The following is a 27,874-nucleotide window of genomic DNA, read 5'->3' on the forward strand; positions in this document are numbered from 1 at the left end:
TAATAACAGGAAAGGAACAAAGGGAAGGCCAAATATTACAGGCGTGTGATTTGGACAGCTTCACCAGGAAGCCAAAGCTTGACACTCCCCAAGGAACCACCAGCCTATCCCCTGCAGCAGATCACTGGGGGGAGGGCCTGGACAGGGAGGAGAACAGTCACATGCCTAGTATAGTTGGGGTGACATTAGGAAGGTATCTGCCTGTCAGTCATACCTGGGAACAGGCAAGTGATCACAATGGGCATGGCCACTGCAAGGGTGAGAAATTTTGGATATTTATCCCCTAACCAAAGAAGTTCTCTCTCTTGGTTCCTCTTATGCTCTTGGGACTCTTATTGCTTGGGGCGTGCTCTCCTGTGTTCACCTGTATTGCCCATGGCATATGGACCCCCTCACACATAATGGACTAATGGACTGCTGCTAGCCTGATGCTGACCTGGACCCGATTTCAAGATGAAACGGAAACTCTGGACACTGGCTTTGCTTCTAGCTCTACTGAAACCCCAGCTATACTTCCTCTATGGCTGGACTGAGGGAAATAGGACTTTGGAAACCAAGGAATGTAATTTCATGAAAATAAAGCTTTCGACCATATCTTATCCTCCTGTGGGAGCCTCCAGAAATGCTTATTCCAGCAGTACCCCAAGAACCCCATCCCCTCTAGCAATGGAGAAAGACCACCCACGCTGTTCTCCAATAACATTACTACAGTTTTGCTTCAGAAAACCTTTCTCTGTATTCATCCGCTTCTTGTTAACCAGGGGCTTACCTAGGAAGCATCAGCTGCTGCCTAATGTTAGGTGTGAAATTGGCCGAGTGCACATCACTCCAGCTCCTTGAAAAGAGTCTTCTCTTCGGTGAAACAACACAGGTGGACTAGATTAGAAGATTTCAGGAATCCTAACATCTAACTCAATGGTAGAAACTTGATGGTTCTGATTCAAACCTCTGAAACTGTAGGAAATTTTTAAATTATTTTGAAGATAATGGAAGAATCCCTGAGCTGTGACAGAAAGGATCAATATGGAAAGAAAAGGAACAAAAAAGGAAATCAATGCCCAGTTGCATGGCAACACCAATGTTTAGACTGAAAATTTTTATTCTCCTCGTATCTCCACTGATGACAAGAAGGTGAGTTAATTACTGTGAGGAGAAAAGGAGACCAAGCTCTCCTACCTTTGCTGATGCAGCATCCTCACTGCTCTTAATACAGAGGGAGGCAGCATTTCACTGCTCATTAACTATGCTAATTACGGTTTCCCAATCGCCTGGCAGGTATGCGCTCCTGAGTTATAGACCACCAGGAGAAGAGATCAAACCTAAGCCTGCAGGGTGGGGGTTGGGACATCAGCACAAAAAGGGGTACCTGGCACCAGAAAGCATCTCATCTTTACAACATCTACTTTTACTCCTGCTGTATCATAACGACACAAACAGAATCCCAAGGTTAGAGCGATCATTTATAAGGTCACCCAGTGAAATCACCATGATGATGTTAAACTCTGCCTCCTCAAACCAGGTTTTGAAGTCATATGCCACTTGACATACTGTTCCCGTTAACAGAAATAAAAGCTGGAGCGAAAGCAAACACAACAACGATGAACCCTGAAGCTAATGGAAATAAATATGAATAGGCAGAGAGTTTCTACACTCCTACCGTCCTGAACTAGGGCAAACTTCTAATTGTGAAGTAACAGATCCATCTTCCAAATCATTTAGCAGCTTTTATATGACATTAACTTTCAGAAACTCAAAAGAGGATTTTACATTTACGAAAGAACGCCTTTAAAACCTTAAGGGTGAATGTCACTTTACATCATTTTAATAGATTTACGAAGCTTAGCTTATTGTAACGAACGAGTTCTCCTTTCATCATGGGCCTTGTGAAAGTGAAGTTGGAATGGGGCTGGTGATATGGGGGAAGAGAGCATTCTGCCAGTATGTGTCTTCAACTTCTTTTAATTGTCAGGACTAAACAAGTAGATTTTGATCTGTTTAAGAAGTCAAGACTTGAACAAGTCAATACCAACCATCTTCTAGGACGGTTGAGACTGGGTCTTTGTACCTCCCACTCCTTCAAACATCCGCTTCCCTTTCCTCTCTCCACGTCAACTTGCTAGTGAGTTGGTCAAGGTCAGAAAGCAAATACAGTCACTACTGAGGTCAGAACATGACTGACAGCAAGCCATGTGGGTTCCTATCCTAGTTCTGACACTTCTTAGCTGTGTGACAAGTTGGACAAGTGACTTTGCCTCCCATGGTTCATTGCGGCACCCTCTTCTGTAACAGGGACACTAAAAGTACCCATGTGGAAGGACCGAGGGAGGAAGTATATGTGATGTGCTGTGAAGAGTCCCTGTCACAGGTAAAGGTACACAGACATTTGCTATCACCATCATCACCCCTGCAGAACGTTTTCTAGACCAGGAAGCCCTCTGGAAAGGCTAGGTATTATTAGCTTGATATGAAAGTGTTAGGCAGTTTAATACCAAAGAAGAAGGTAGAAAGAAACATTCTGAAAACTGGCAGGAGAGAGGGGAAAGAGGAAGAAGGAAGAGAGGGGAGAGGGAACAGAGAGGGGAGAGGGAACAGAGAGGGGGAGAGGAGGGGAGGAAGAATGAAATAACTCAAGGATGTCTATGAAGTGGAGTCTCCATGGCTGATGAATGCCCACCATTAAGAAACCTTACTCAGCCCAGCTGGTGTGGCTCAGTGGTTGAGCGTCGACCCACATACACCAAGAAACCTTACTCAGCAAGAGAGTGACAGTTCTGATGACACAGCATGCACCGACTTCTCAGTTAAAGCCAAATACTGCAACTGCTGCATCTGTGATGACTACATGTTTCCCAAAGCATTGCTAAACCACAAGTTCATGTCATGTCTTCATGCTCACATCATTCTCTTCCACCCTCTCTGTGCTCTGCCACATGGAGCTGTGACCAACAATTACTTTTCAAATAGAAGGACAAACTATTGAGCCACAGTAGAAAAACTTTGGCAAATAGTACTACCAACACCATGTATTAAATTTAAAAAGAAGTACACAAGTACTCTAGTACACTGCTGGTGGAAATGCAGACTGGTGCAGCCACTGTGGAAAACACTATGGTGTTACCTCAAAAAGTTAAAAATTGAACTGCCATTTGACCCAGTGATCCCACTTCTAGGAATCTACCCTAAGAAGCCTGAAACACCAACCAGAAAGAATATATGTACCCCAATGTTCACAGCAGCACTATTTACAACAGCTAAGATCTGGAAACAGCCCAAGTGTCCATCAGTAGATGAGTGGATAAAAAACGCTGTGGTACATATACACAATGGAGTACTATGCAGCTGTAAGAAAGAAAATCTCTTATCCTTTGAGATGGCATGGAAGGACCTGGAGAGTATTATGCTAAGAGAAAAGCAGAGAAAGACAAATATCACATGATCTCACTTATTTGTGGAATATAATGAACTAAACAAATTGCTGAACAAAATTAACCCAGAGACATAGAGGTGGGGTACGGACTGACAAGCCTCGGAGGAGGGAGGTTTGTGGGGGAAGAGATAAACCACAGAACTTACATGCATGTATGCATGATCAATGAACACAGACAACAAAGCTGGGGATGGGGCGGGGGGAAGGGGAGGAGGGTGTCAATGGGGGAAAAATGAGAAACATCTGTAACAATAAAAAATCAAGAAAAAATTAAAAAAAAAAAAGGAAGTACACAAGGAAGTACAGGCAACCCTGTCACGTAGGTCAGCAGCAGGCTCTCCTTGATCCAGTCCCTTGTGGCAGCACGGTTACAATCCTGCCCCAAAGCTGTCCTCACAAGTGACATAAACACAGATGCGTTCGCAAGGTCCCTGGGGTTCTTGCTGCTTCAGGAGTAGAAGTCAGAAATAATTTCCAGGGCTTGAGAGGATTTGAGACCAACCTATTGCAGATTCCTCAGCATGCTGTCACCACCTTCCAACGGTGCAATCAACGTACCCACTTCACCTCTCAGTAAAATGACCCCGACTTCTCAGTGACAGGCACTGACCAGACTGGGGTCCCGCATCTGCCACGCCCGTCATCTCCACACCTTCACACGCGCTTCTCTAGCAAACTCCCTGGCCCTTCCACTCAGAGGTTCTCGGGGAGCCTCTCCTCAGTACTCCTCCTCCTTAAATGCCCCCTCGCCATACCCAGCAGGTTATGATAATTAATGGTGCTTTTTGTTTTTCCTAGGACACTATGGACCCATCTAGACCAGAGCTTATACCGTGATCATTTTTTATTTTCCAGTCTATGTCAAGCAGATGAAGACACTTGAATGGTTTCTCTTATAAATAAGGACACGCATCAGGGGAGGTAGACGACCTGTCCAGTGGCGTTAAAATCCACAGCGAAGACACAAGGGCAGGTTCTACTCATCAACGAGAAGGATTTTTAACAAATTAATATGGATTGAATTTCCAGAAATTCCATTACGTACAACATATGGAAACAAGTCTGCATTCATCAGCACCCCTCAGCCTTCTCTCATTCGCCTGCCCAGAGCTCCTTGGAAGAAGGACAAGTTTTGGCCGCTAAAACAACTGAGAAAAAAAATGCAGCATTATTACACGGATGCCAGGTAGGTCCTAAGTACCAAAGTCCGCAGCACCCAGGGCCGCGTGTATTTACTGTGTGCTTGCTTTGTATAGAAAGGCAAGAGGCCAGGTGCTTAACCTGTATTCATCTTCATAACCACCTCGTGAGTAGATGCTAATATTTTCATCGTTAATAAGGGAACCAAAGCTACTCAAGGGGAAGTAACTGGTCCAGGGTCAGGCAGCACAACTACTAATTGGCACAGAGTATAACCCTTGTTTTCCCCGACTTCAAAGAGCTCTCTGGCGTCTCTATTCCATCTCTCTAAATGTACACATGTTACTCTGGCCCTAAAATCCCGACTTCATTTTAAAATAAAGATAACACTCAGAAAGGTGCCACTTTCTAAATTCTTGCTATCATCTCTTTGACGTTGGAAGCTTACTTTGGAACTAGAGACACTTAAAAATTCATTGTTTCCTGAGAGCCTTGGGATCCACATGGGAACAGGTGGAAAGACAATTTGGACAATGTCCTGGGATGGTCAAGGGCCAATTAGTTACAGTGAACTTGTATGAGAACAAGGACGGAGAAACAGAAAACTAGAGTTATACGAGATTCCCGCAGGGCCAGTGAGACCCCAAGAAGAAAAATAAAATAAAAGGCTCGCATATAAAAGATACAGAGTTTAACTCCGGTAAGGAAAATGTTTGAGGTTGAAAAGAAGTAGACGCAAGAACAAACATCAAGAAGTTCAATAAAAATCAGCTTTGGAAATTGAGAACTTGGTTGCAGTTTGAACTCTAACGACTACGCAAGTTCAAAAAGAATAAAAGGCTACACACACAGAGACCCACACCCTGGTCGGGGATGCAAGGTTTCCTTCCGCCAGGGGCAGCCGCTGTGTCTGTGTCTGACCAGGCTTGTTGGAAGGATACAGCAGGACAGCCAGCTGGGAAAGGGCTCTCTGCACCTTTATCTCTTACTTGGTGAGACTGGTCTTTAGCTACAAAGAAAGCAAGCATCTTCTCAAATTGCCAAGTGGCGGGCCCATCTCTACTATAAAAACTCTACTGGGAGATTAGTCAGTAGGTGCCTTTGAGTTAAATCCGAGGCGTCTGCATTAGAATGTATTCACTTCTTTACTGTGGAAAGATAATAACAGTCTATTTTCTGAGAGAAAAGGGCCTGAAAATAAGGTTTCACTGCTGATAAGTCAGGTGGGCATGTTGACTGGGAAAAGCTGCTCTCTTTGCAGAAAGGCCTCCTTTGTTCTGTTCACTCCTGTTGTACTCGCAATTTTGATCACAACAAAGAGTTTCTGTGAACTGTAAATTTAGTTAGAAATCGATCCAGACACACACTTTGGTTAGTCATCTGCTGCGTGCCCAGTGCCGAGCTGGCTGCCATGTGGCCAATGGCAAACAGAGAAGGGGCAAAATCTAATCATGGGAAGGCTGTATTTGAACACAGAAAGTGATCAGAAGAAGAGAAAGGGCAACAGAGTACGTGCTAATTGCATTGGTTTAAACTAATACGTTTTTGCCCAGCCGGTGTGGCTCAGTGGTTGAACACTGACTCATGAACTAAGAGGTTGCCAGTTCGATTCCAAGTCATGGCATATGCCCAGGCTGTGGGCCAGATTTCCAGTGGGGGCCATGCAGGAGGAGGCCAATCAATGTTCTCTCTCATCGATGTTTCCATACCTCTCTCTCTCTCTCTCTTCCTTCTTCTCTCTCTAAAAGTAATAAAAAAAAAATTCAAATAAAATTTTCTTTCTTCTATTATTACTATTACTATTGTTTGATTATTTTTATTCATTTATTTTTTTTATCCTCACCCAAGGATATATTTCCATATTTTTGTTCAGATAGAGTAGGAGGGAGAGAGAGGAAGAGAGAGAGAGAAACATCGCCATGAAAGGGACACATCGAGTGGCTGCCACCCACACGATCAACCAGGGCCGGGGACAAACTGCAACCGAGGTATATGCCCTTAGCAGGAACCGAACCCTGGTCTCTCTGGACTTCAGGCCGATGCTCTAACTGCTGAGCCAAACCGGCCAGGGCTGTTTTATTATTTTTAAAGTAATTTCAGCAAAGCCCTAGAGGTTTGATGGATGACAGGGATGGGAAGACACCAGGGTTTCATTCATTCAAAGACATACATATTTTTTGCAGCTTAACATCTCTATAAAATTAATGTACATCTTAAAACTGATGGCATCTATTTGATGAAATAAGTAATAGCTTAGACAGCTACTTTTACCAGGGACTCTAAGAATTTTATATGCATGTATTTTATTTTATTTAAAATTTTTTTTTTCTTTATTGATTTTTAAAGAGAGAGGAAGTGAGAGGGAGAGAGAGATAGAAACACCAGAGAGAGAGAACATCGACTGGCCGCCTCCTGCATGCCCCCCACTGCAGATGCGGCCCACAACCTGGGCATGTGCCCTGACCGGAAATCAAACCTGCAACCTCTTGGCGCGTGGGTCTAGGCTCAACCACTGAGCCACACTGGCTGGGCATATGTATGTAATTTAAATTACCTATGAGGTAAGCACTATGATTACTTCTGTTATAGAGGTGAAAAAACTAAAACACAGAGAGGTTCAGTGATTTGCTTAAGGTCACACAGCTTGAGCCAGGGGCCAAACTTAGGCAGCCTAAGTCCAGGCCTATGTACTTAGCCTCTGTGCCACTTTAGCGCAGTGTGCAGATGTCCCTGAGTGGCAGGTGGACAGGTTTGAACTGTATCTGAAGCTATGTTCCTCAGGAAGTGGATGGTGACTCCCCTACCCATACCCCCAATCCTAGAGTATCAGGAGAGCCCGTTTTAGAATAGTCAATTTAGTCTTGCAGGAACCCCTTAACAAAGACAATCTGGTTTACATAGCTCAGGCATAAAAAAGTTGTTAGTACTTTTTATTTCATGAAATCATTACATTGTTCTCATTCCATTATACAAAATACCATAATTTTTTCAAAATTTAAAAAAAAAAAAAATTTTCTATCCTTTGTGGTTCCTGTGTCAAAAATATTTTAAGCTTGGCCAGTGTGGCTCAGTGGTTGAGCATCAACCCGTGCATCAAGAGGTCACTGGTTCGATTCCCAGTCAGGGCACATGCTCAGGTTGTGGGCCCAATCCCCTGTGGGGGGCATGCAGGAGGTGGCCAATTGATGTTCTCGCTCATCTCTCTCCCTGTCCCCTCCTCTTTCTCTAAAAATCAATAAAGGAAAAAAATTTTAAAAAAATATATATTAAAATGGCAGTGTTTCTTGTGCAAGGCTACACCGAAGTCTTCAACTTTGCATAAGAAATGAAAATAGGTCTCTGTCATCCTCCACTTGCTTACTCAGGAAGATGGAGGACCCACTTCCAAGAAAAACCCAGTCCTTTCAAATCTGGCAGTAAAGAAGTGTCAGAAGGAGGGAGGGAGAGAGTGTGTGTGTGTGTGTGTGTGTGATTTCTTGCCTGTGTCTGTGTAGTGTCCTAATGAATACGCACCCTCATGAGTTTGCACATACATTATAAACTAATTGAAAGCAGGTATCACGAGTGGTTTCACATTACGAATGCTCACAGTTTTACAAAACATTTAGCAATGAAAGCTGTATGTGTACAAATGTACTTCAGTGTACAAGGTCAAATACACCAAAAGCCTTTTCCTAGGGAAAACAGAAATGTTTTCTTTTGTGGCCATTGCTCTGACAACAGACACTTTGTCCCTTCTATGGGAAAATACACTGTTTACCATTGGGAATGAAGAAATGTCTATGGAGAAAATAAATGCATTCTTAGCATGTCATAGGAAAACCACTGGGTGTTTCCAGGGTAGTCATGCACTGCAAATTGATAAGTATGACATTTTCACATAAACTTTTGATACAAGTTTTGTTTTAGTTGGAGACTTAGGTTTCTGGACTCTATAATCAGGGCACAGTAAGACTCAAGCAGAAGATTTCGGTCCCTAGAGCAGGTGAGGTAGGTACAGTGCTCTTCCAACAAGAAGAAGGCATAACTCTGTGACCTGTTTCAACCACATTCTAGATATGCACCGTGGGCAGTCATTCTTTCCTCAACCTCTCGATCCTTGCCTCTAAGATGAGGGGGTTCAACTACGTGATCTCCGAGATCTACTTCAGATCTAAACATTTAAAGATATGACCTAAACAATGTTTTTAAAGGTCTCGGCACTGTCTCAGTATATTTCATTATTCATAAAGAAAAGACACCTTTTTTCTCTATCTATCTCACTAGAGTGTGCTGAAGACCTTAACTTAATGGACAAAGGTGCCACATACACTCTGTTGTTGAGAGAACAGGATGCTGATACCTGAAATGTTTCAGATAACAGGCTCCTTATTGCCCACACAGATGCAAGGAGAGAGAGTCCTGCTGTGTGTCCAGTAAGACACTGCCGCACATCTGGATGCTCAGCGGTGAGCACAGGCGAGCGCTGAGACACTGTCGCGCATCTGGATGCTCAGTGGTGAGCACAGGCGAGCGCTGAGACACTGCCGCGCATCTGGATGCTCAGTGGTGAGCACAGGCGAGCGCTGAGACACTGCCGCGCATCTGGATGCCAGTGGTGAGCACAGGTGAGCGCTGAGACACTGCCGCACATCTGGATGCCAGTGGTGAGCACAGGGGAGCGCTGAGACACTGCCGCACATCTGGATGCTCAGTGGTGAGCACAGGTGAGCGCTGAGACACTGCCGCACATCTGGATGCTCAGTGGTGAGCACAGGTGAGCGCTGAGACACTGCCGCACATCTGGATGCCAGTGGTGAGCACAGGGGAGCGCTGAGACACTGCCGCACATCTGGATGCTCAGTGGTGAGCACAGGCGAGCGCTGAGACACTGCCGCGCATCTGGATGCTCAGTGGTGAGCACAGGCGAGCGCTGAGCTCAAAGACCACACCACTCCAGAGATGGCAGCAAAGGGACTGGGCTCTGTGATGGGAACAAAAGCAGTCCCGTGGCCTTCGGTGGCCTGTGAACCACAGCTTCTTTCCCCTCTCGGGCCACAACACAGAAGACTGCTCCTCAGAGTCGTTTTAATATATATGTTTGAGATAACTACTGCTAAAAGCATCAATGACAAATTAGAACCTAGATGTCTGACAACTAGTCACGTCAGTAACTGCCATGGTAGGATGGGCTGTGACCAGCGAGGCAAGTAAGTCAGCCATCAGGAAGCTGGGAGAAATTCGCTCTTGGAACTGTGTTTGAAAAGGGAGTTGTTTCCCCACCTAGCCCACAAAGTGTGTAACGCCTATACTGTTTCTGAAGTACAGTGTGTGATCTAGCAGATTATTTGCATGGGACACTGTGCCTTGAAGACCAAACTAGGAGCTGGTTTCAAGTCTTTAACTATAGATTTTCTTGCTAGTGACGACCAGACTACCTTTATGTCAGGGTCTTGACCAAGGGGGTGTCAACAGTGAATTAACCCCATTTCTAGGGAATAAGGAGCATTTCTACATAACTGAGAAAGAAGGCTGCTTCCATCATTCACTCACATTATGAAGGAGTTTCAACGTGCAGAAAGAAGTCAGGGTATCTCTGCTTCTAAGAGGGCTATTTGCATGCTTAGGTAATTTGAACATACGAGTTTCTAAACTAAGAACTGCTTTGTAATCCCTAATTCTTCTTCCTCTCTCTGGTACTCCTCTTTCTTTCCATTACATACATTGGTGACAGATTAACTTCCTAAGAAACCACCTTGCAAGTATGCTCCATATTCTCATCATACTCTGAAAAACCTTTTATCATAGGGTTGATTTTATTATACTTTTTCACTGAAATGGCTGTTTGATGAAAGAGTAAATTACTTGAGGGTAGGCATTACAGGAGCTTCATAAATGCTTTATTCATTTAAGACTATGTGATACTTTATTAATAACTGAATAGAATCACCTCTCTACAAAAATCTTTTTTGGGCTCCCTATATAAAAATAGTCTACACTTCTAGTTACCATTTATTGAGCCCCTTGTGCATATGTATATACACCTCTACATACATACACACATATAGGTGTATATATCACATATAAAACACATACAAATCATGTGTGTTCTGGAATTTATAAACATATGAACACACCTTCTGCATTCCCTAATTCTCATGGCAATGTATGTTCCAGATGAGAAACTCTCTTAGGGATACATCACTGTGCAAGGCTACCCCACACAATGTATTCAAGTCAAAACGCAAATGTGTCTGGGTCCACAGCCCATGTTCCATCTAATATTGTGCTTCCTGCCCCACACCAGTGGGCCTGGTACTAGACGCTCATTACAATTCTTGGCCCTTATTGTCCAAACTTGTTTAACCCAACTTCCCACCAGAAACAAGGTACTCCATCGTAACAAGTCTACTTAGCACCCCCCCACCTACACATATGCTTTGTTATGCCTAGCTACCAGGGTATCTTGCTAAAATGTAGACACACATTCAGTAGGTTTGGGGCAGTACCCAAATTATGCATTTCCAACAAGCTCTCAAGAGAGACCAATGCCGTTGGTCTGTAGTTTGCACTCTGAAGAGGCAAGTACAGCTGCATTCCTTGCCTGCCTGCCTTTGCCCCTGCCCCAGACAAAATGCCCCTCACTCCTTTTCTTCCGAATTCCATTACCGGCACCGCCTTTCCGCCAATGCCTTTCCCCGCTGTTCATCCCACTCCAGCCTTCACTCAAGCCCAGCCGCGTTCCATTAGTGCGTAGGACTAGCTCCTTGTTTCCCTCCATCTTATTTCTTTATGTATACCTGGACATCTAGCAGGACATTTCTTGTAACTTCTAGATTCCTCCCAGCACTTAGCATGGTGCTTTTCTGTGTAGTAGTATGGTGGGTTGTTATCAGTCTGTCCTTCCAGTTCAGAAGCCGCCTTCCATAGTGCTGCCTCTCACCAATTAAGGCAGGAGCCAGACCGGGATGGACGAGCTGTTAGCAGCCATGTCCTGATGTGTGTCTCCACCACAAACGAGTGCGGGGGAGGTCAGAGTGTGCGTTTGGAATTTGTCTGGCAAGGAAAGCTTTGTCTCTCTCTCTCTCTTTTTAAATGTAAATAAAAAAATGTAAATAAAAGCAAGATCTAAAGCCATATTTTATGCATGTGACCGAGAGGAACAAGGAACAGGAGGAAGAATGAAGCTAGCCAGAGAAACGCAAAGGTGAGAGTTCTGGAGACAATGACAGGAAATCTCGACAGCCTTCGCATTCCCGATAACAGTTGTTAAGGTGTGCTCACACTGTTAGCCTTGGGCTCTGCAATGAACAGATCGCTGTAAATACACTTGTTAGTAATTTAAAATAAACAAAACAAACTCCCCTTTGTTTTCCCTTATATAAACTATGGACTGTACTTACAACCAATCTAATCTAACTAGGATTCATGCTTATAATATTAATAATGACAGTGCAAACTGTGTTGCCTGTCACATGAATCGTATGGACTGGTTTATCAGCCATCTCAGAAAATGGTGAAATGGAGACTGGAGGGTCATATCCTGTCATACATTATCCTAAACCTATGATGTTTCTCAAACTGAAAACTTCAGAGCACCTGCATCAAAGTCACCCGGAGTGCTCTCTCCAAGTGGACAGTCCCGGGGAGAAACTAGCTGCAAACTGTATATCTAATAAGGAGTTACTGACTAAAATACATAAGGAGCTCATACAACTCAACAGCAAATAACCAAACACTGGTTACAAAATGGGCAAAGGAACTGAACAGATGTTTTTCCAAAAAGACATACGAATGACCAACAGGTATGTGAAAGGATGCTCAACATCAGTAATCATCAGGAAAATGCAAATCAAAAGCACAATGAGACAGCTCACCTGTTAGCATGGCTGTCATCCAAAAGACAAGAAATAAGTATTGGCAAGGATGTGGAGAAAAGGGAACCCGTGAGCACTATTGGCGGGAATGTAAATTGGTGCTGTCCCTATGGAAAACAGTATGGGGTTTCCTCTAAAAATTAAAAGTAGAGCTACCAAATGATCTAGCAATTCCACTTCTGTGTGCATAACCAAAAGGAACAACATCACTATCTTGAAGAGATATTGTACCCTCATGTTTACTACAGCATTATTTGTAACAGCCAAGTCATGGAAACCACTTAATGTCTACTGATGGATGACATTAGTGGATCCAGAAAGTATGGTACATATATAATGAAATTATTCAGTCATAATTCTACCATTTAAACACACATGCATGGATGTTGGGGGATTATGTTAAATGAAGTAAGCCAGACAGAGAAAGGCAAATACTATTTAATCTCACATGCATGTGCAATGTAAAAAGCAAACAAACAAAAAATGGAACTCATAGAAACAGAGAACAGACTGCTGGTTGCCAGAAGCAGAGGGTGAACAGTGAGGGAACATGGGAAAAGGTGACCAAAAGGTATAAAATTCCAGTTAGAAGAAAAGTAAGTCCTGGGGATGTAATGTACACTAATGATGAACACAGTTTACAATACTGTATTGCATATTTGAAAATTGCTAAGAGAGATCTTCAAAGTTCTCATCGCAAGAAAAAAGCAAAAACACACCTGTAAATATGTGAAGGGACAGATGTTAACTAAATTTATTGTAGTAAAAATTTCGCAATATATACAAATGGTCAATCATTATGTTGTATACCCTAAACTAATACAATGTTATATGTCAATTATGTTGCAATAAAACTGAGAGAAAATAAAATGGATGTTCCTGGCTACCACAGCTGACCTACTGAAGGAGCATTTCCGGTGTTGGGAATAGAAATCTGTTTTAATTAGGCTTCCAGATGTCCCATGGGCATTAGCAAAGACTTTGTTTGGCAAAACATACACACATTATTCTGATTCAGTCTGAAAATTCGCAGCCTAAAGCACTGACTTTGACAGAGATTCCAACTTTGAGGACTTGATTCCCTGCATCCTACCTCGATCTCATCCCCACATCGGGCTACTTAAATTCTAGGAGGACTTTGCAGTCTCATATCACAAAATGAAAACCTACAGTATTTGTAAGAACTTTCAAGATGCATTTATATTAATTTCTCAAGTCCCTTCTTCCTGCTAGCATTGAATCCAAAGGCTGAGCCCACTCTTCTGGACTGGGAAGTAAAGGAAGTCTCTCACATGACCTAGTAATGCTGTGTGACCATTTCAACCTATTTCCTCCATTCTGACCTCAGATGGGTGCTCACAGCTTTCATGCCTGTAACCTCTGTTTTAGTTTTAGGATAACAAATTTAGCTTCATGCATTTTCAGAGGTCAGAGTAAATAGTAATCCACAGTGATTATGACAAAATAATGAGATGCTAGTCCTGGTCGGTTTTGCTCAGTGGTTAGAGCGTCGGCCCACAGACCAATGAGTCGCTGGTTTGATTCTGGTCAAGGGCATGTACCTCAGTTGTGGTTCATCCCTGGGGCCCTGGTCGGGTTGTTTGGGAGGCAACGAGTCCATGTGTGTCTCTCACATTGATGTTTCTCTCTCTCTCTCCCCCTCCCTGCCACTCTATCTGATGATAAATACAAAAATATCTTCAGGTAAGGATTAAAAAAATAATAATAATAATAATAAGAAGAAGAAGAAGAAGAAGTTAGAAAGCAATAAAACTTGTCTTTCCTTCCTTTTTTTTTTTCATTGAAAATCAGTAAAGAAATATATTCATAATTATTTGGATAATAATATGTAAATTCTTTTTCAAAGTGTTGCTCTGTGACCTAAAATTTTATATGGAGGCCTTTATCCTATTATCACAGATGAATACAATACTTAAATATCTCCTTCATGGCTGTGAAGGCACAGTAGAGTCAATTCATGCCCAGGGAGCTTTAATCACAGATCATGGTCATGATAAAGGGTAGCGAGTCAGTGTGGGCTACCATGGCAAAGCCCGCTGGGGGAGTTTTTAACGGGAGCATTGCCAGCATGCGGTAACTACTTTCGAGGAGCACTTCTGATTTAATGGCCAAAATGGCTAAATGAGTATCATTACAGTGTGTTTGCATGTAGTGTTTCCAGAGAATTTCCATATTTAAAGGAGGCCAGTCATTGCATATAACAGTTTGCTTGAGCGATGCAAATATTGTCAGGAGTTTAAAGATATATTGGTAGAGAGTGAATAAATGGCTTATTAACAGGTTAAGCTATCAAATTTTAATTTTTGTGACCCATTATGTCATTCATAGTCATAAATAAAGTATTAAAGTGGGACCATGAGGAAAATATCCCGTAGCAAAGCAATAAGAAGAGTCCTGATAATGATAAAAAGCAGGTTGGAGAAGTGAAAGATTTTTGGTGAAATCTTCGGTGAAAACAAACACTTAATTAAGAGTTTTTTATGTTATCCCAGGTGGCATTCCTCATATGTCTTTTTTTATTTTTTCCCTTGAAACTCAATTTGCAGGCTTAATCCCCAAATCAGAAACCACAGAAACTGTTTTGAAGAATACTGCATTAAGTTAAAAAGAGCTATTATGGCTAAAAGAAAGAACAGGGTAAAAACAAGAAGCAGACCATTTGATAAAATAAGACATTTCACAATCCAAGGTGAGTTTCATAAGACTGAAAATGCCCTCCTGAATACTTGGAAAAGAATAAAAGAAAATAGAATTTAACCAATGAGCAAAAAGCAAAAACCATGCCAAAACCAATACTCCCTCCCTGCCCCAAACAAAACAAAAATCTCCAAACGTTCCAAAACAAAAAAATTCACACAAAATCCCCTTTGTGTTCTATGGGATCTTTGACAAAGATGCTGGAGCATTCTAACTGCACAAAAGGCTGTCCAGCCCTTGAGTGCGGAGGTGTAAGGGGTTACAGATGGGTTTTGCTAAACCAGCACAGTAATTTAAAATAATCAAAACAGAAAGAGTTGAAGACTTGAGGAAGTTCATGCAAATGTCCAGGTTGCCACTGGCCCCACTACTCCTCGTTCTCTTACATGGAGATTCTTCATACAATTAATACCACCCCTCCTGCCACACCAGGTTGGGGCTCCTCTCTGAGGTTCTTACCACATGTGAGTGGGCAGACTGTTAGAGCTGGCAGCCACTGTTAGATCATCTGGTCCAACAGCCTCATTTAAGGTCGACACAAAAGAAACCAAGAGAGGCAACAGAGAAGTGTCTTAAGAGTCTCACTAAGTCATCAGTAGAACCTCTGGTAGAATTTGGGCTGCTCAGGCACTCAACAACTTTTTGCTGGGAGATTTTTGTTGAGCATTTTAATCTTAGGCTAAATTAAACATAGCCTAAAATAATAATAATGGTTCAGTTATCAAAAATTCATTCATCGTCCCTGGCCAGTGTGGCTCAGTGAAAAGAGCATCGGCCCTCACACCAAAGTGTCGAAGTGTTGTGGGTTCGCGTCTTGCTCAAGGGCATGTGCCTGGGTTGCAGGTTCAATCCCTGGCTCCGGTCGGGGTCGTGTGGGAGGCAACCAATAGGTGTGTCTCACTCACATTGATGTTTCTCTCTGTCTCTCTCCCTCCCTCCCTCCTATCTACTCTCTCTAAAATTCAAAGGGAAAAATATCCTTGGGTGGGGATTAACAGCAACCACAAAAAATGCATTAATCGGTTTTAATATAAGTCCCTGTTCCTAGGGAATACCAGAAATACACAGCTTCACAACTTCCTGCTTGATAAATGCCACGATCTCCACACACACACACACACATATTCTTCATGCTCTTTCATCAAGAATTCATACAGCACGTTCACAAATCTGAAAAGTTTAAAATATCATCCAGTTCCCCATTGCTTGAAAACAGGTCACTTTTTGAAAGCATATGCCTATCTTAATATTAGCTCTAGTATATTTTATTTTTTTAAATTTGTTTATTTTTGTTACAGATGTTTCTCCTTCTCACCCCACTGATTCCCCCCTTCCACTCCCCCCAGCTTTGTTGTCCATGTTCACTGTTCATGCATACATGCATATAAGTTCTGTGGTTTATCTCTCCATCAGCCCCTCTTCTGGGGATTGTCAGTCTGTACCCCACTTCCACGTCTCTGGTACTACCCCATTACTCAGGCGAAATAAGCCAAACAGAGAAAGACAAGTATATGATCTCACTTATTTGTGGAATATAATGAACATGATGCTCTGGTATTATTTTAGGTAATACTAAAATCATGTATAGGTAGTCAATCATTTTAGAGTTTTCAGTACCCATTTGGTACACCGGGAAGCTTATTAATTCAGTGCATTCTATGAATGCAAAACCAGAAAAGATAAATCAGTCTCATTAAGTAACAATGAACAAATGTAAAATATTAACCAAAGTACAACTATTCTATTGATTGTACAGAGTTGGCTACTTGTTACAAACTTATAGATCAGCTTCTGAGTCACATTTAAAAGGAAAAGCACTGATAAAATGAATTTTCAAGAGTATGGTCCAAAAGAAAAGGGGAGCAACTCTTGAAATGACTGTCAATTATCAATACCCTGACTTACCTCATATTCCTGGGAAAACTTCAAGTTGTCATTGGCTTTCAACCTTTCAATATGATCCGCAAGTTCCAAGATAGGTATTGGAGGATGACTAGCCATACCTATTAAAATGAAAGAAGAAAAACATTTGAAAACAAATAAAACTGATGCTAACTATTCCTAAATACAGAAAACACTATAGTTAGAAATGGCCTGAAAATATGTGAGTAGTAAGGATGTTTTATGGGAGGAAGCAGGCAGTTTGGTTACTCAAAGCAGGACATGCTCTGGAAGAATGAATTTTGTAGCCAAATGAAAAGTCACCCAGCATAGTCCCCACACTAACACTCCTGGCGTAAAAGAAAGCGTTATTGTGCTCTGAATCGATGCGGTTAGCTGGAGAAAACTGACTGTCAGGGTGATGTCAACTTCTGCTTTGAGTAATGACTATCATGTCAGTTCAAACTCCTTCTCCTGCACTGTGTGAAATGGAAATTGTGTGGAATTAAATGGTGTAAAGTGAACTAAGAAAACAGACACGGAGAAAGGCCTGAAAGGGAAAGAGTAGCTTGATAGGAAACATAACGTGACTTATGCGTAATCAAGGAAAACGGACTTGACGAATGAAGGTTACCAGGGTAACCAGAATCATCTGAACCTGCAAAGGAAATGATGGTGTAAATAAAACAAAATAGAACAAACTTGTTTGAAAATAAAAATAAAAAGTGAAATGTATAGTCTGATGGGCCTTTTAAAGGGATTCATAAAAATGCAGCAACTTTTTTGATTCACTATACATCGCGACTCGATCAAGATCGCTTTAAGAGTTCACAAATCTGCGGGTGACTGACATTCACATGCAGACAGGGACGCAAAGAATGGCATGCACCACAGCTCATAGATGGTAACCACTGATGACAAAACCAGACACCAAACTACGTTCCAAAAATGTTTCCACGAGTAGCAGATTGTAGAGGTTGGGGTTGCAACCTTCTCCTGAACATTTATAAATGGCCACGCTAACGGCTTTGTGGTACTTCACCCAGCTCCCATTCGTCAACCCCCAGTAAACCTACAATCTACTCCAGGTGTAAACATCTTTGTCCACCAATGGGAAATGAATCCAGGAAAGTGAGCAAATGGTGAAAGAACAAGGAGGGGGAGGGGTGGAAAAAGAAAGAAAGCAGTGGTGGGGAAAGGCAGGCACGCCTCAGTTCAGTCTGCCAGCTGAAGCTGCATCGATTTCACGGATTTGGTTCAAAACAATCCACTGCTAATTTTGATGAGTCCTGTGTTTTTCCAATGTTTTCTTAATTTTCAAATGATTTGCATTCTATTTCTTTCAGGTTAATTTCTTAGAAGTCACATGAGACAGCGCTGCAGACTCAGGTCTTACAGATATATACAAATTCCAACTGGCTAGAACAACTGGAACTAGCCTGCCCCCAGGGAAGGCTCAAAGCAGACAAAGAATGAGAGAGGGGCTCAAACTGGAAGCCATGTTGACATTCACCTGTCCCTGGGACTCTTTGGAGGGTGTTAGCCTATGGAATGGTGACCATTAAGTCAACATGACATGTGATTACTTTATGGGCATTTTAGAAGTTAGGCCATTATTGAAAATCACCCAGTAACTTCCTTTATCTCAAAATGCCAAATTATCAATGGTTCTGCTAAGTTAAATGACAAAGTATTTTGATTCTTCTAGATCATCACTTAGCACAGTGCTGTGAACTTTGGTGTTTTAGCACATTGGCTATGAAGGTTGGCTTCCAGTCAGCTAAAGTCTTTATAGACGGCTCAGTAAAAATGAGTAGGTTTGGGCCAGAGTGTTGGAGCCCATTTCTGGAACCCATCCATAGAGATGACCGAATTGACTAATTGACGTTCTGTGGAGGCAGTGGGTGGGTGACAGTGGTCTGGTAATTAAAGTGATCTTATCCAGATGAGGCACCCCCGATGACAAGAATGGAAATGCAAAGGCACACGAGACTTTAGGCTTATCTGGAAATGGAAATGGAATCATGTGGGCATCCATTACAGTGCTTTAACAGAGAAAATAATAGAGACAAAGATGTTTAGACCTTTTCGAGCGAATCGTGGGAGGGAGTTATTATCATATATGGACTGAGTGGTGGTTTGGCTAGAGAGGGAGGACACAGAGCCAATCAGGGAGGCGTAGGGGACTGAATTACTGCTCAAAGCTGCAAAAGCAAAGCCAGTTGGAGATGGGAAAAGTATTAGTATAACAGCAGTAGATCATAATAATCAACCAAAGATGCGATCAACATATTTACTTCTGGCATGCACTGGCACGTGGTCTGCAAGTATTACTTCGGACAGTAATTACACAGAAATCCAAGCAAACTGCACTTATTTATTACATTCTAAACTAGGTTACACACATCACATTCAAAGATAACCATAGCATTCAAGAATCATTATTCTCAAGACCTGTCAATATGTATTGTTTACTAGAACAAGTAAACATGGCAGAATGGATGTTTCCCAGAAAAGGTGAGGGGACCTGTGGGATCTGGTGTACAGGAGAAGGAACCCCAGGCTGACACTGGACATGAACACCACTTCTGGTTCTGCCATCTACTAACAGGGACAGATCACTTGTGATTAAGCATCTCAATTTTCTGATCTGTAAAATATAACCTGGAGTCGCTTCCTTCTTGGTAACTCTCATTTCTACCATATGTAGAAAGGATCTCTGGGGACATATGGAACAATGGAGAAGGAGCTCTTTGGATGTGGTTCATATGTAAAGATTCTAAAAGTTACAGTACCTTTTCTTTGAAGGGTGGTGAACATTTACTTTTTACAAAGTCAAAGACTATTATGTGGCTTAATTTTCTACTTCTTGAATTATTTCAGTTTAACACAATTTTCTTTAGCTAACCAAAAAATATACTACTGTACATATCATGTATCAACATGAAAACTATGATAAAGAATAAACCTGGGATAAAACTCCTCCAACATGAAACTCTCTAGCTCCTACCAGAAAATAATTGCCAAAGATCTACTTTTTACAAAATAGTGTTATGTTATTCCTGACAAACGTCTCCAGTGTCCATCGTTGAAGCAGATTTATATGATATAATCAAACATGTCACACTCTGAATGAAAAACTAGACACGCTAAGAAAACGATGAAGTTGACTGCACTGTGGTACCTTCTCAATCTGTTGTCTGGCAACCTGGCCATTGCTCATAGTTTACAAACCAAAGTTTTTATTAGACCAGTGTTTTTACATTAGCAACATTTGAGATGTTTCGAAAGTCCTTCTTTCCAGACCACTTAAGTCAGAACCTCTAAGTGTGGAAGCCAGACACTGACATTTTTCAAGTTCTCCGTAATGGCTTAGTCCTGTAGGAATTCTAGACAGGAACCTATAACTCCATTTATTTAATTTTCATTCAAAAATTGTATCAGCGTTTATGAGAATGAGATTGGCTTTCTTCTGGTGCTACACTTGAATCTGCGTTAGTACTTTAACTATTACGAGCAGCAAAGAACTTGAAGAACAGCTCATGGTTGATGAGGACTTGCCAGGGTCATGACTTCTTCAGTTAGAAGGTACACATGCATGACATAAACGCATTTTCAAGGCACTCGTTGAATCTTAGCAGAGTTCTCCTTCTGAACCTCTGATATCCACAACATACACTTAACATGAAAAATGATGGATGTTCTCACCAAAATCTGCCCGAGGTTGGAGGACAAACATGGCAGCTACTTCTAATAGAGTGCACATCTGTGAGAGATGGTGGCTTCCTTACACGCAGTAACACTTGAAAATCATAGCATTTTGAACTAAGGGGTACCTTCGTGCTTACTTGGTCCAGCATCCTCATTTTATGAAGTTAAGAGGACTTGAAGTCCAGGCAGGTTAAATGACTTGTGTATGTTAGTCTGGCTAGTAAATTACCAAGTCTTAAGTGGTTTTGGCATCTTTCAACTGTATTATTTCTAGAATGGCGGTTATGATCTCCTAAAGCAGGGACAAAGTTCCCAGCGGCTGAAGGAGGCAGGATGGTAAGGTAATCACTGGAGATACCCAGGTATTGCAGAAACACTTTCAGAAGGAAATGTACTCATTCCCAGTTCCTTCCGACAAGCCGCCTTCTCGGGCTGTCTTTGTTACCCTGCTTTTAACGGAGGCTCAAGGAAGAAGAAGTGTTTCTCTCTTCTATAAAAGTAACGAGAAGCATGAGATGACATGGCCACCAATATTCAGGCTCGATGCCAGGGTCATCTACAGGGGTGATGGAAAGTGTGGAGAACTTTCAGGAGGGTCAAACTATTCAGCTCTAGCAGGCATTTCCCAGGTGGTAGTGGCAAGAGGGAGAGACTTTCAGATTTTCAACAGCAGCTGAAAGCCTGGATTGTTATGTGCCCCGTCCTCAGTTTTCACTAGTGACTCAGAATTTTTCTGAAACCCCCTGGGGCTCAATGACAAGACCTTTGCCGGCCACATTTGGCTAACTAGATGGGGACTTCTGTTTGAAGAGAGCAAAATGTTCCTTTTGTGTGTGTAAATTAAAATCAAAGCAAGTTGAGAGGGACAGTCAGCAGGCTTGTATCCACAAGGCAATGGGCTGGACGACAGGCACCGGGTTGGGGGTCAGGACAAAGACACTTCTCACATGAGTCACCCTCTGACCTGCAGCTTCATCTGTATGCCCGCCTCTCTCCCATCAATGTTACTAATTAGGAAAGTGAAGCTCAGAGGGATAAAAGGACTTGACCAAGGTCCTCATTATCAGTAAAACTATGGTTAGCTGGGGGTTTGATACCGGACCTGTCACTTCTCATTATGTCATGCTATCTCGTAAATCATTTAACATCCCAGAAGAATGGCAACATGCACAGACACAAGGGGCCTGAGAGACTGGGCCATCTACACAATGGTACAGGGATCACACATCAGCCTCAGTTTCAGAAAATGTGTCAATAATGCAATAGCTTCGCCCTGGCCAGTTTGGCTCAGCGCTTAGAGTGTCGGCCTGCGGTCCAGAGAGACCCAGGTTCGGCTCCCGCTAAGGGCATGTACCTCGGTTGCAGTTTGTCCCCGGCCCTGGTTGGATCGTGCGGGAGGCAGCCACTCGATGTGTCCCTTTCACACTGATGTTACTCTCGCTCTCTCTCTCTCTCTCTCTCTCTCTCTCCCACTCTATCTGAACAAACAATGGAAGGATGTCCTCGGGTGAGGATAAAAAAAAAAATAATGCAATAGCTTCATTTCAGAAGGTATGTCTCTCTTGGTGTTAGGGAAGAGGCAAAGGGTGCCTGTATTTTCCAGTTACTTCTCATCAAATTGTGAGCTTCCATGAACACATGAACTAAAGATACACAGTCAAAATGTTAAAAACTGTAATTTTATTTAGCAGAGTATTTTTTAAATCCCAAATTTACAATGTTTTTGCTTTCAAAATGTTATACTTCACTAATTCAGTAACCTAATTAGCAGTATGCTTCAACTGTTTTTAATCTGTAAAAAATTTTTAGCAAATACTTGCTTTATATTCGTAGTACATGTCAACAGGCGCTTTATCACAACTATTTTTTTATTTATTTTTTATTCTCGCCCGAGGACATTTTTCCTTTTTTTGTTTTTTGTTGTTGTTGTTGATAGAGGGGGGGTGGGGGAGAGAAAGAGAGAAACATCGATGTGAAAGGGACACATCGAGTGGCTGCCACCCTCACGACCAACCAGGGCCAGGGACAAACTGCAACCAAGGTACGTGCCCTTAGCGGGAGCCGAACCCAGGTCTCTCTGGACCGCAGGCCAATGCTCTAACCGCTGAACCAAACCGGCCAGGGCATATCACAACTATTTTGTTAAGCAGAGTTGTTGGGGTCACTAATAGTGGTGGGACATCTTTTGAGTGATTTTTTTCTGTTACTACATAGGTGTTAAGGACTTAGTAATCCTATATGTTTCATTCCCAACAAATTTTAATACAGGCTGAATAGTTTGTAGTCACAGAACAGGAAAAAACTAATTTGTTCATCAAATTTGTAACTGTAGTCTTGTCAAAAGTGCTTTTAATTAACAGTCACAGAGAGAAGCTTAGTTTGTAGAATATTTGTTAGACTTTTACATAATGTATGCCCTATTTAAAGTAACCTGAATGAAATACAAATACTCTATGTTTACTATCTGTCTCACAAATGAATGATAAACAAAATACAAAAGAGAACGTTGATTTGTAAGGTTTAATTGCTTTTTGGTAAAAATACAATGCCAATTTGACTTAATCCATAACTAGGATCATTATTAAGGGAAAGATATACCAAGAGTCATTTTTCAGGTAAGCACGGAATGGCACAATTAAAACTCATTTTTTTTTAAAGGTAGAATTTCTCAAAGTGAAGAATTTGAATAAACCATGCTTCTCCATATCAGATATTTACCATTTAAATACTATGCACCAAGCTTTTTGAAATGTAAAATATAAAGAGCACACAGGGTGTTCTTTTTTTTGGGCCCTCACCCGAGGACATTTTTCCTTTTTTTGTGTGTGTTCAGATGTGGGGGGTGGGGGGGATAGAGAGAAAGAAACATTGACGTGAAAGGGACACATCTAGTGGTTGCCACCCAAACGACCCTACCAGGGCAGAGACAAACTGCAACCAATGTACGTGCCCTTAGTGGGAACCAAACCCTGGTCTCTCTGGACCGCAGACCGATGCTCTAACTGCTGAGCCAAATTGGCCAGGGCACACAGGGTGTTCTTAATCCAGGTTATATATTTCGTACAGTGCAAAATAAAATATGAAGATAGGAAAAGCATATGTAAAAACAGACCTTAACGTTGATCCGGTTAAAAGTAATAATGGACCATAAGATGCGAGGGCTTTCGAAGCCCATTCCAAGGCTGCGCACACTTCTGCTGCTGATACTGCTATTTCTATGCTAACTTCTGATGAGTTTGTTTTGTTCTTCACAGCCCATCAATCACCTACCATCCATGTACACTTCAGGGCAAAATGAATTAAGGTCATTTTATGAAATAAAAACAAAGCCTTTATGCTGTAACATCTGATCATCCATTTTTAAATCTCTCTTCCTAAAAGATGCAAGTACAAACACTAGAGTTTTTATTTTGTTTGGATTTTTTCTGGGGGGCAGGTGTGTGAGGAGGGGGTGCAGAGCCTGAAAGAAAGAATTTTTTAGTCAATAAAAGAATTCTGATGGAAACTCACAAACCAACCAAAGGGGCTGTGTATTGGGATGGATTCTGCAGCACAGAGAGAGGCGGCAACTGGAGAGTCACATGATGCTATTAGTTGCATGTTCCCTCACACCGTTTTTATACTAGAAATAAAGCTTATTGCTCTGACAGGCTAAACTTTTAAATTTGCTCCGCTAGAAAAAGTAAAAAAAAAAATATGAACACATATTGTCTATTTCTTTGATTTTTCTTACACATCATCGTCTTTTGACAATGTTACATGTATTAAGTCATTTTGTCCAACTCTGCAGGCCTCAGCACAGAGGGGCTACACGGTAAGTAAAAGCTTTTTACAGCATTTCAAAAAACTCTGTAATTGGTGGTCTCTTATCAAAATGGTAAATGTGCCTACCCTACAACCCTGCAATCACACTCCCAGGCGTCTAACATTCAGAAATGGCAACAAAGACGTGAAAAGAGGCTCAGTGCTGCTCATTATGGTATTATTTGCAAGAGCAAAACACGGGAAATAACAGCCTCCATTAATAAGCAACGCGTCCGTACCTCTGTGACACCCTGTAGAGCAGAATACCGTCAGTTGTTCAAGAGGAGATAAACTTAATATGCTACCTTGCAAAAAGGTCCATTTTCATGCCGTTAACTGTTAAAACAGGAAACTGGATGTAAATACACCTGCTCTGTGCCTGATCATTGCGAGGACTAGATACTCATATAAGAAGCCTGGGAGGGCGTGGAGCTGCCTGTGGGAGACCTTTCTGGCGGTAAAATTGGAGCAGCAATAGGAAATCTTTTCATTTTATTTTAAATACGTCAAATACAAAACAAAAAGTGGTGGAGTAAAGAGTAACTTTTTAAAAAAGTGCTTTTCCTGACTTTTGCAACTTCTAAAACATTTTAAACATAAAAACTTTGGAGTAATATAATGAACACCTGTGTAGCCACAACCTATGTACAACTGTGAACAAGCTTGTTTTTTAATTTCACAAAATTTCCCCAGCATGGGTTGCTTCTGTAATTGAGAACAAAACAGATATCCAGGGTGGGGGGCAGTCACAGAATGACTCAGAAAAAATGTTTTTAAAGAGAAATCAAGATAAACTTTCCTCCCAACCTAGGCTAGTGGACACAGTTCACTTAAGTTTGACGTGTAACACATCTATCAACCACCCTAGCACATACCCAGTTACTGCTGCCCACAAAAATATGTGAGGCTTCCCGGAGGTTTCTTTTAAAAGTATCTTTCATAAATGAATATGTTCGTTCCTTCCTCCACTGGTCTTAGAGACTTGTTAAAATTCATCAGCTGTAAATTCTAGCTCTTCTATCACATGTCCTCTCTCCTTTTCTCATTTTGCCCAGTTCATTCCATTAGCCACTTAAAGTGATCAGTCTAACCTTGGCTAAATGATTCCTTCCTATATATTCAGGTCTCTGCTTTACTCCTGTAGGTCATGGGTGACCAAGCAATGCCCCTTTAATTGTATGTTCCACACTGGTTCTGACTGACACCATCCACCAACAAAGGATGATTTATTGTTGCAAACCCTATTCTTTTCGGAGATGAGGTAGTTTGCGTTCTAAACACAAGTTGGCTGTGTACTGGCATCTGAACCTGACAGAGAGAGAAGCATATTCATGGAAAATCTCTACCAGCAGGGGTCCCTGTTCTCAACTGGGGAGGTGTGAGACTTCCTCACCGTGTTCAGATGCTGGAATGCAGTGCTGCTCACAGTGACTTGACTGCCACCTCAAACTTGGAAAGTGTGCTCAAGCCATGTTCTCTCCACACTCGGCAACCTCACAGGGGTGGTTCACTGAAAATGACAGGTTTTCCTATCTTCACTTTGTGCCTTAGCTGGGAGTCAGTGAATAGAATTCTGACCTCTTCCTTCTTCTAACCCAGAGACAGGGGGGGGTGGGGGGTGTGTGGGGGGGGGGGGGGGGGTGTGTGTGTGTGTGTGTGTGTGTGTGTGTGTGTGTGTGTGTTTCTGCAGTTAAGGGTAAGAGTCTTTGAAGAACTTAAATTGTTCCAGTACTGCATTTATCTAAAATGCATATTTCAATACCTTTTGAATATGTGGCAGAATCAAGGGGAAAACAAGTCCGCCTCCTTACATCTAGACTTTCCAACAAGAATAAATAACTTGAAGAGTAAATATATATTTTTTATTCACAAGATGGCTTTTTAAAAACAAAAATAGAATTCATAGACTCCACGGACTAAGCAAAGTCTTCACTTACCTTCTGAAAGAACTACTGCATTTCAAATGGCATTATTTGGTATTTTTCCATCCACGACAGACCCAATTTGCTTTCATGCACAAGTTCTGTGGTAGGGGCTAGTTATAAAAACTTGCTGGTTTCTGATTTCATTGAAAGTCATTTATTTAAAGTGAATAAATGTATGATTAATTCCCTAATAATGCATACCAGTAATCAACACTGCCAAACTTTACAATGTTTGGGGATAAGTAACTATACATTCAAAGGTCCGATGTATATAAAAGCACATTTCAGATAGTGAAAGGTACATTTTTTGGTTTAATATCCAAAAATTAAGTAGTGCCATATCATCTGCTATGGAACACCTAATAAAGGGCCCTTTCCTTTCACCGCCTAGGAAAGTCCATCATTACATAGTAAGAGGAGAGAAAAAAGCACAAAAAGTTTCCTAGGTTAACAATCCCACCTTCTGCTCTCATCCTACTGGCAAGTAATCCAGGTCATTCATAGCCACTGGCTGGAACCCATACTGGCTGAAGCAAACTGTCACATTAATACGAATTTCACATTAGCAGCTGCATCTATTTCCTTTGTAAACTGGTCCAATTTTCAGGACAGCAGGTCACATTATAGATCTTAGGAGGCAAATAGATTTTTTCAACAAGTCAAGCTCAAGTAGATCACTCACCTGAGCTAAAGGACACAGCACTGTTTCCTGAGCCAACAGATTTGCTAGGATCTTAGGACAATTTCTGTTGTTCTACTCTCTTCCTCTACGGAAATGTCCTCTCTCCTTCTTTATTCGTTGTGCCCATTTCTATGATCCAGTTAAGTCGATAAGTCTAAGCTTGTTTCAATGATATCTACTATGTACTTGGGTTCCCATTTTAATTTTGTTATATCATTGGTGATATAACTAATGTCACTTCAATTGTAGCCTTCATTCTCCTTTCCAGTGACTTATATGAATTTTAATAGGGTTGCTCTATACATGGATCTAATATTTCCATATGCATTGGAAAAAATTTGATTCTTAATAGAATTCTTGGGTTTTGTCATATTTTCAAAAATGACCTGTCAAAGTGAGAAGTACTTGTAGATGGAGGTCTCCTGGTTGAAGTATTTCTATTCCCTTTCTCGTCGTCATCTGCACTTCCCTAACAACCCTCTCTACACAGATCCTATCATGCTTCACATTAATGCTTGGAAACGTTCTCTGTTGGTGCTGCAGTGGTGAGGGACAGCACTCCCACTGGCTCTCTTCTCGGGGGCTACCCTTGGCTTTCCACTCAACCCTGTAGTATGCTTCTGTCTCTCTCTACGGAAACCAAGGTTGTTCCAGCACCAATAACACTTGACACAGAAGTCCGAGGAGGTGGGGGCAGTGCCAAGCAGCAAGATACTGAGCAACATGATCA

General features: G+C 41.8%; 1 protein-coding gene across 10 annotated transcripts in view; it reads right to left on the reverse strand.

The window, feature by feature from the left end:
• PTPRD (protein tyrosine phosphatase receptor type D) overlaps window positions 1–27,874 on the reverse strand; it is a 315,163-nt gene that overhangs the window by 103,017 nt on the left and 184,272 nt on the right. For all 10 annotated transcript variants that reach the window (XM_036260627.1, XM_036260626.1, XM_036260625.1 and 7 more), the window contains one exon: window positions 17,047–17,144. In XM_036260627.1, the coding sequence (XP_036116520.1) occupies window positions 17,047–17,144 (98 nt within the window). The remainder of the gene's footprint in view (window positions 1–17,046; window positions 17,145–27,874) is intronic.

This window comes from Molossus molossus, unplaced genomic scaffold (genome assembly GCF_014108415.1).
Source record: "Molossus molossus isolate mMolMol1 unplaced genomic scaffold, mMolMol1.p scaffold_m16_p_14, whole genome shotgun sequence".
NCBI lineage: Eukaryota > Metazoa > Chordata > Mammalia > Chiroptera > Molossidae > Molossus > Molossus molossus.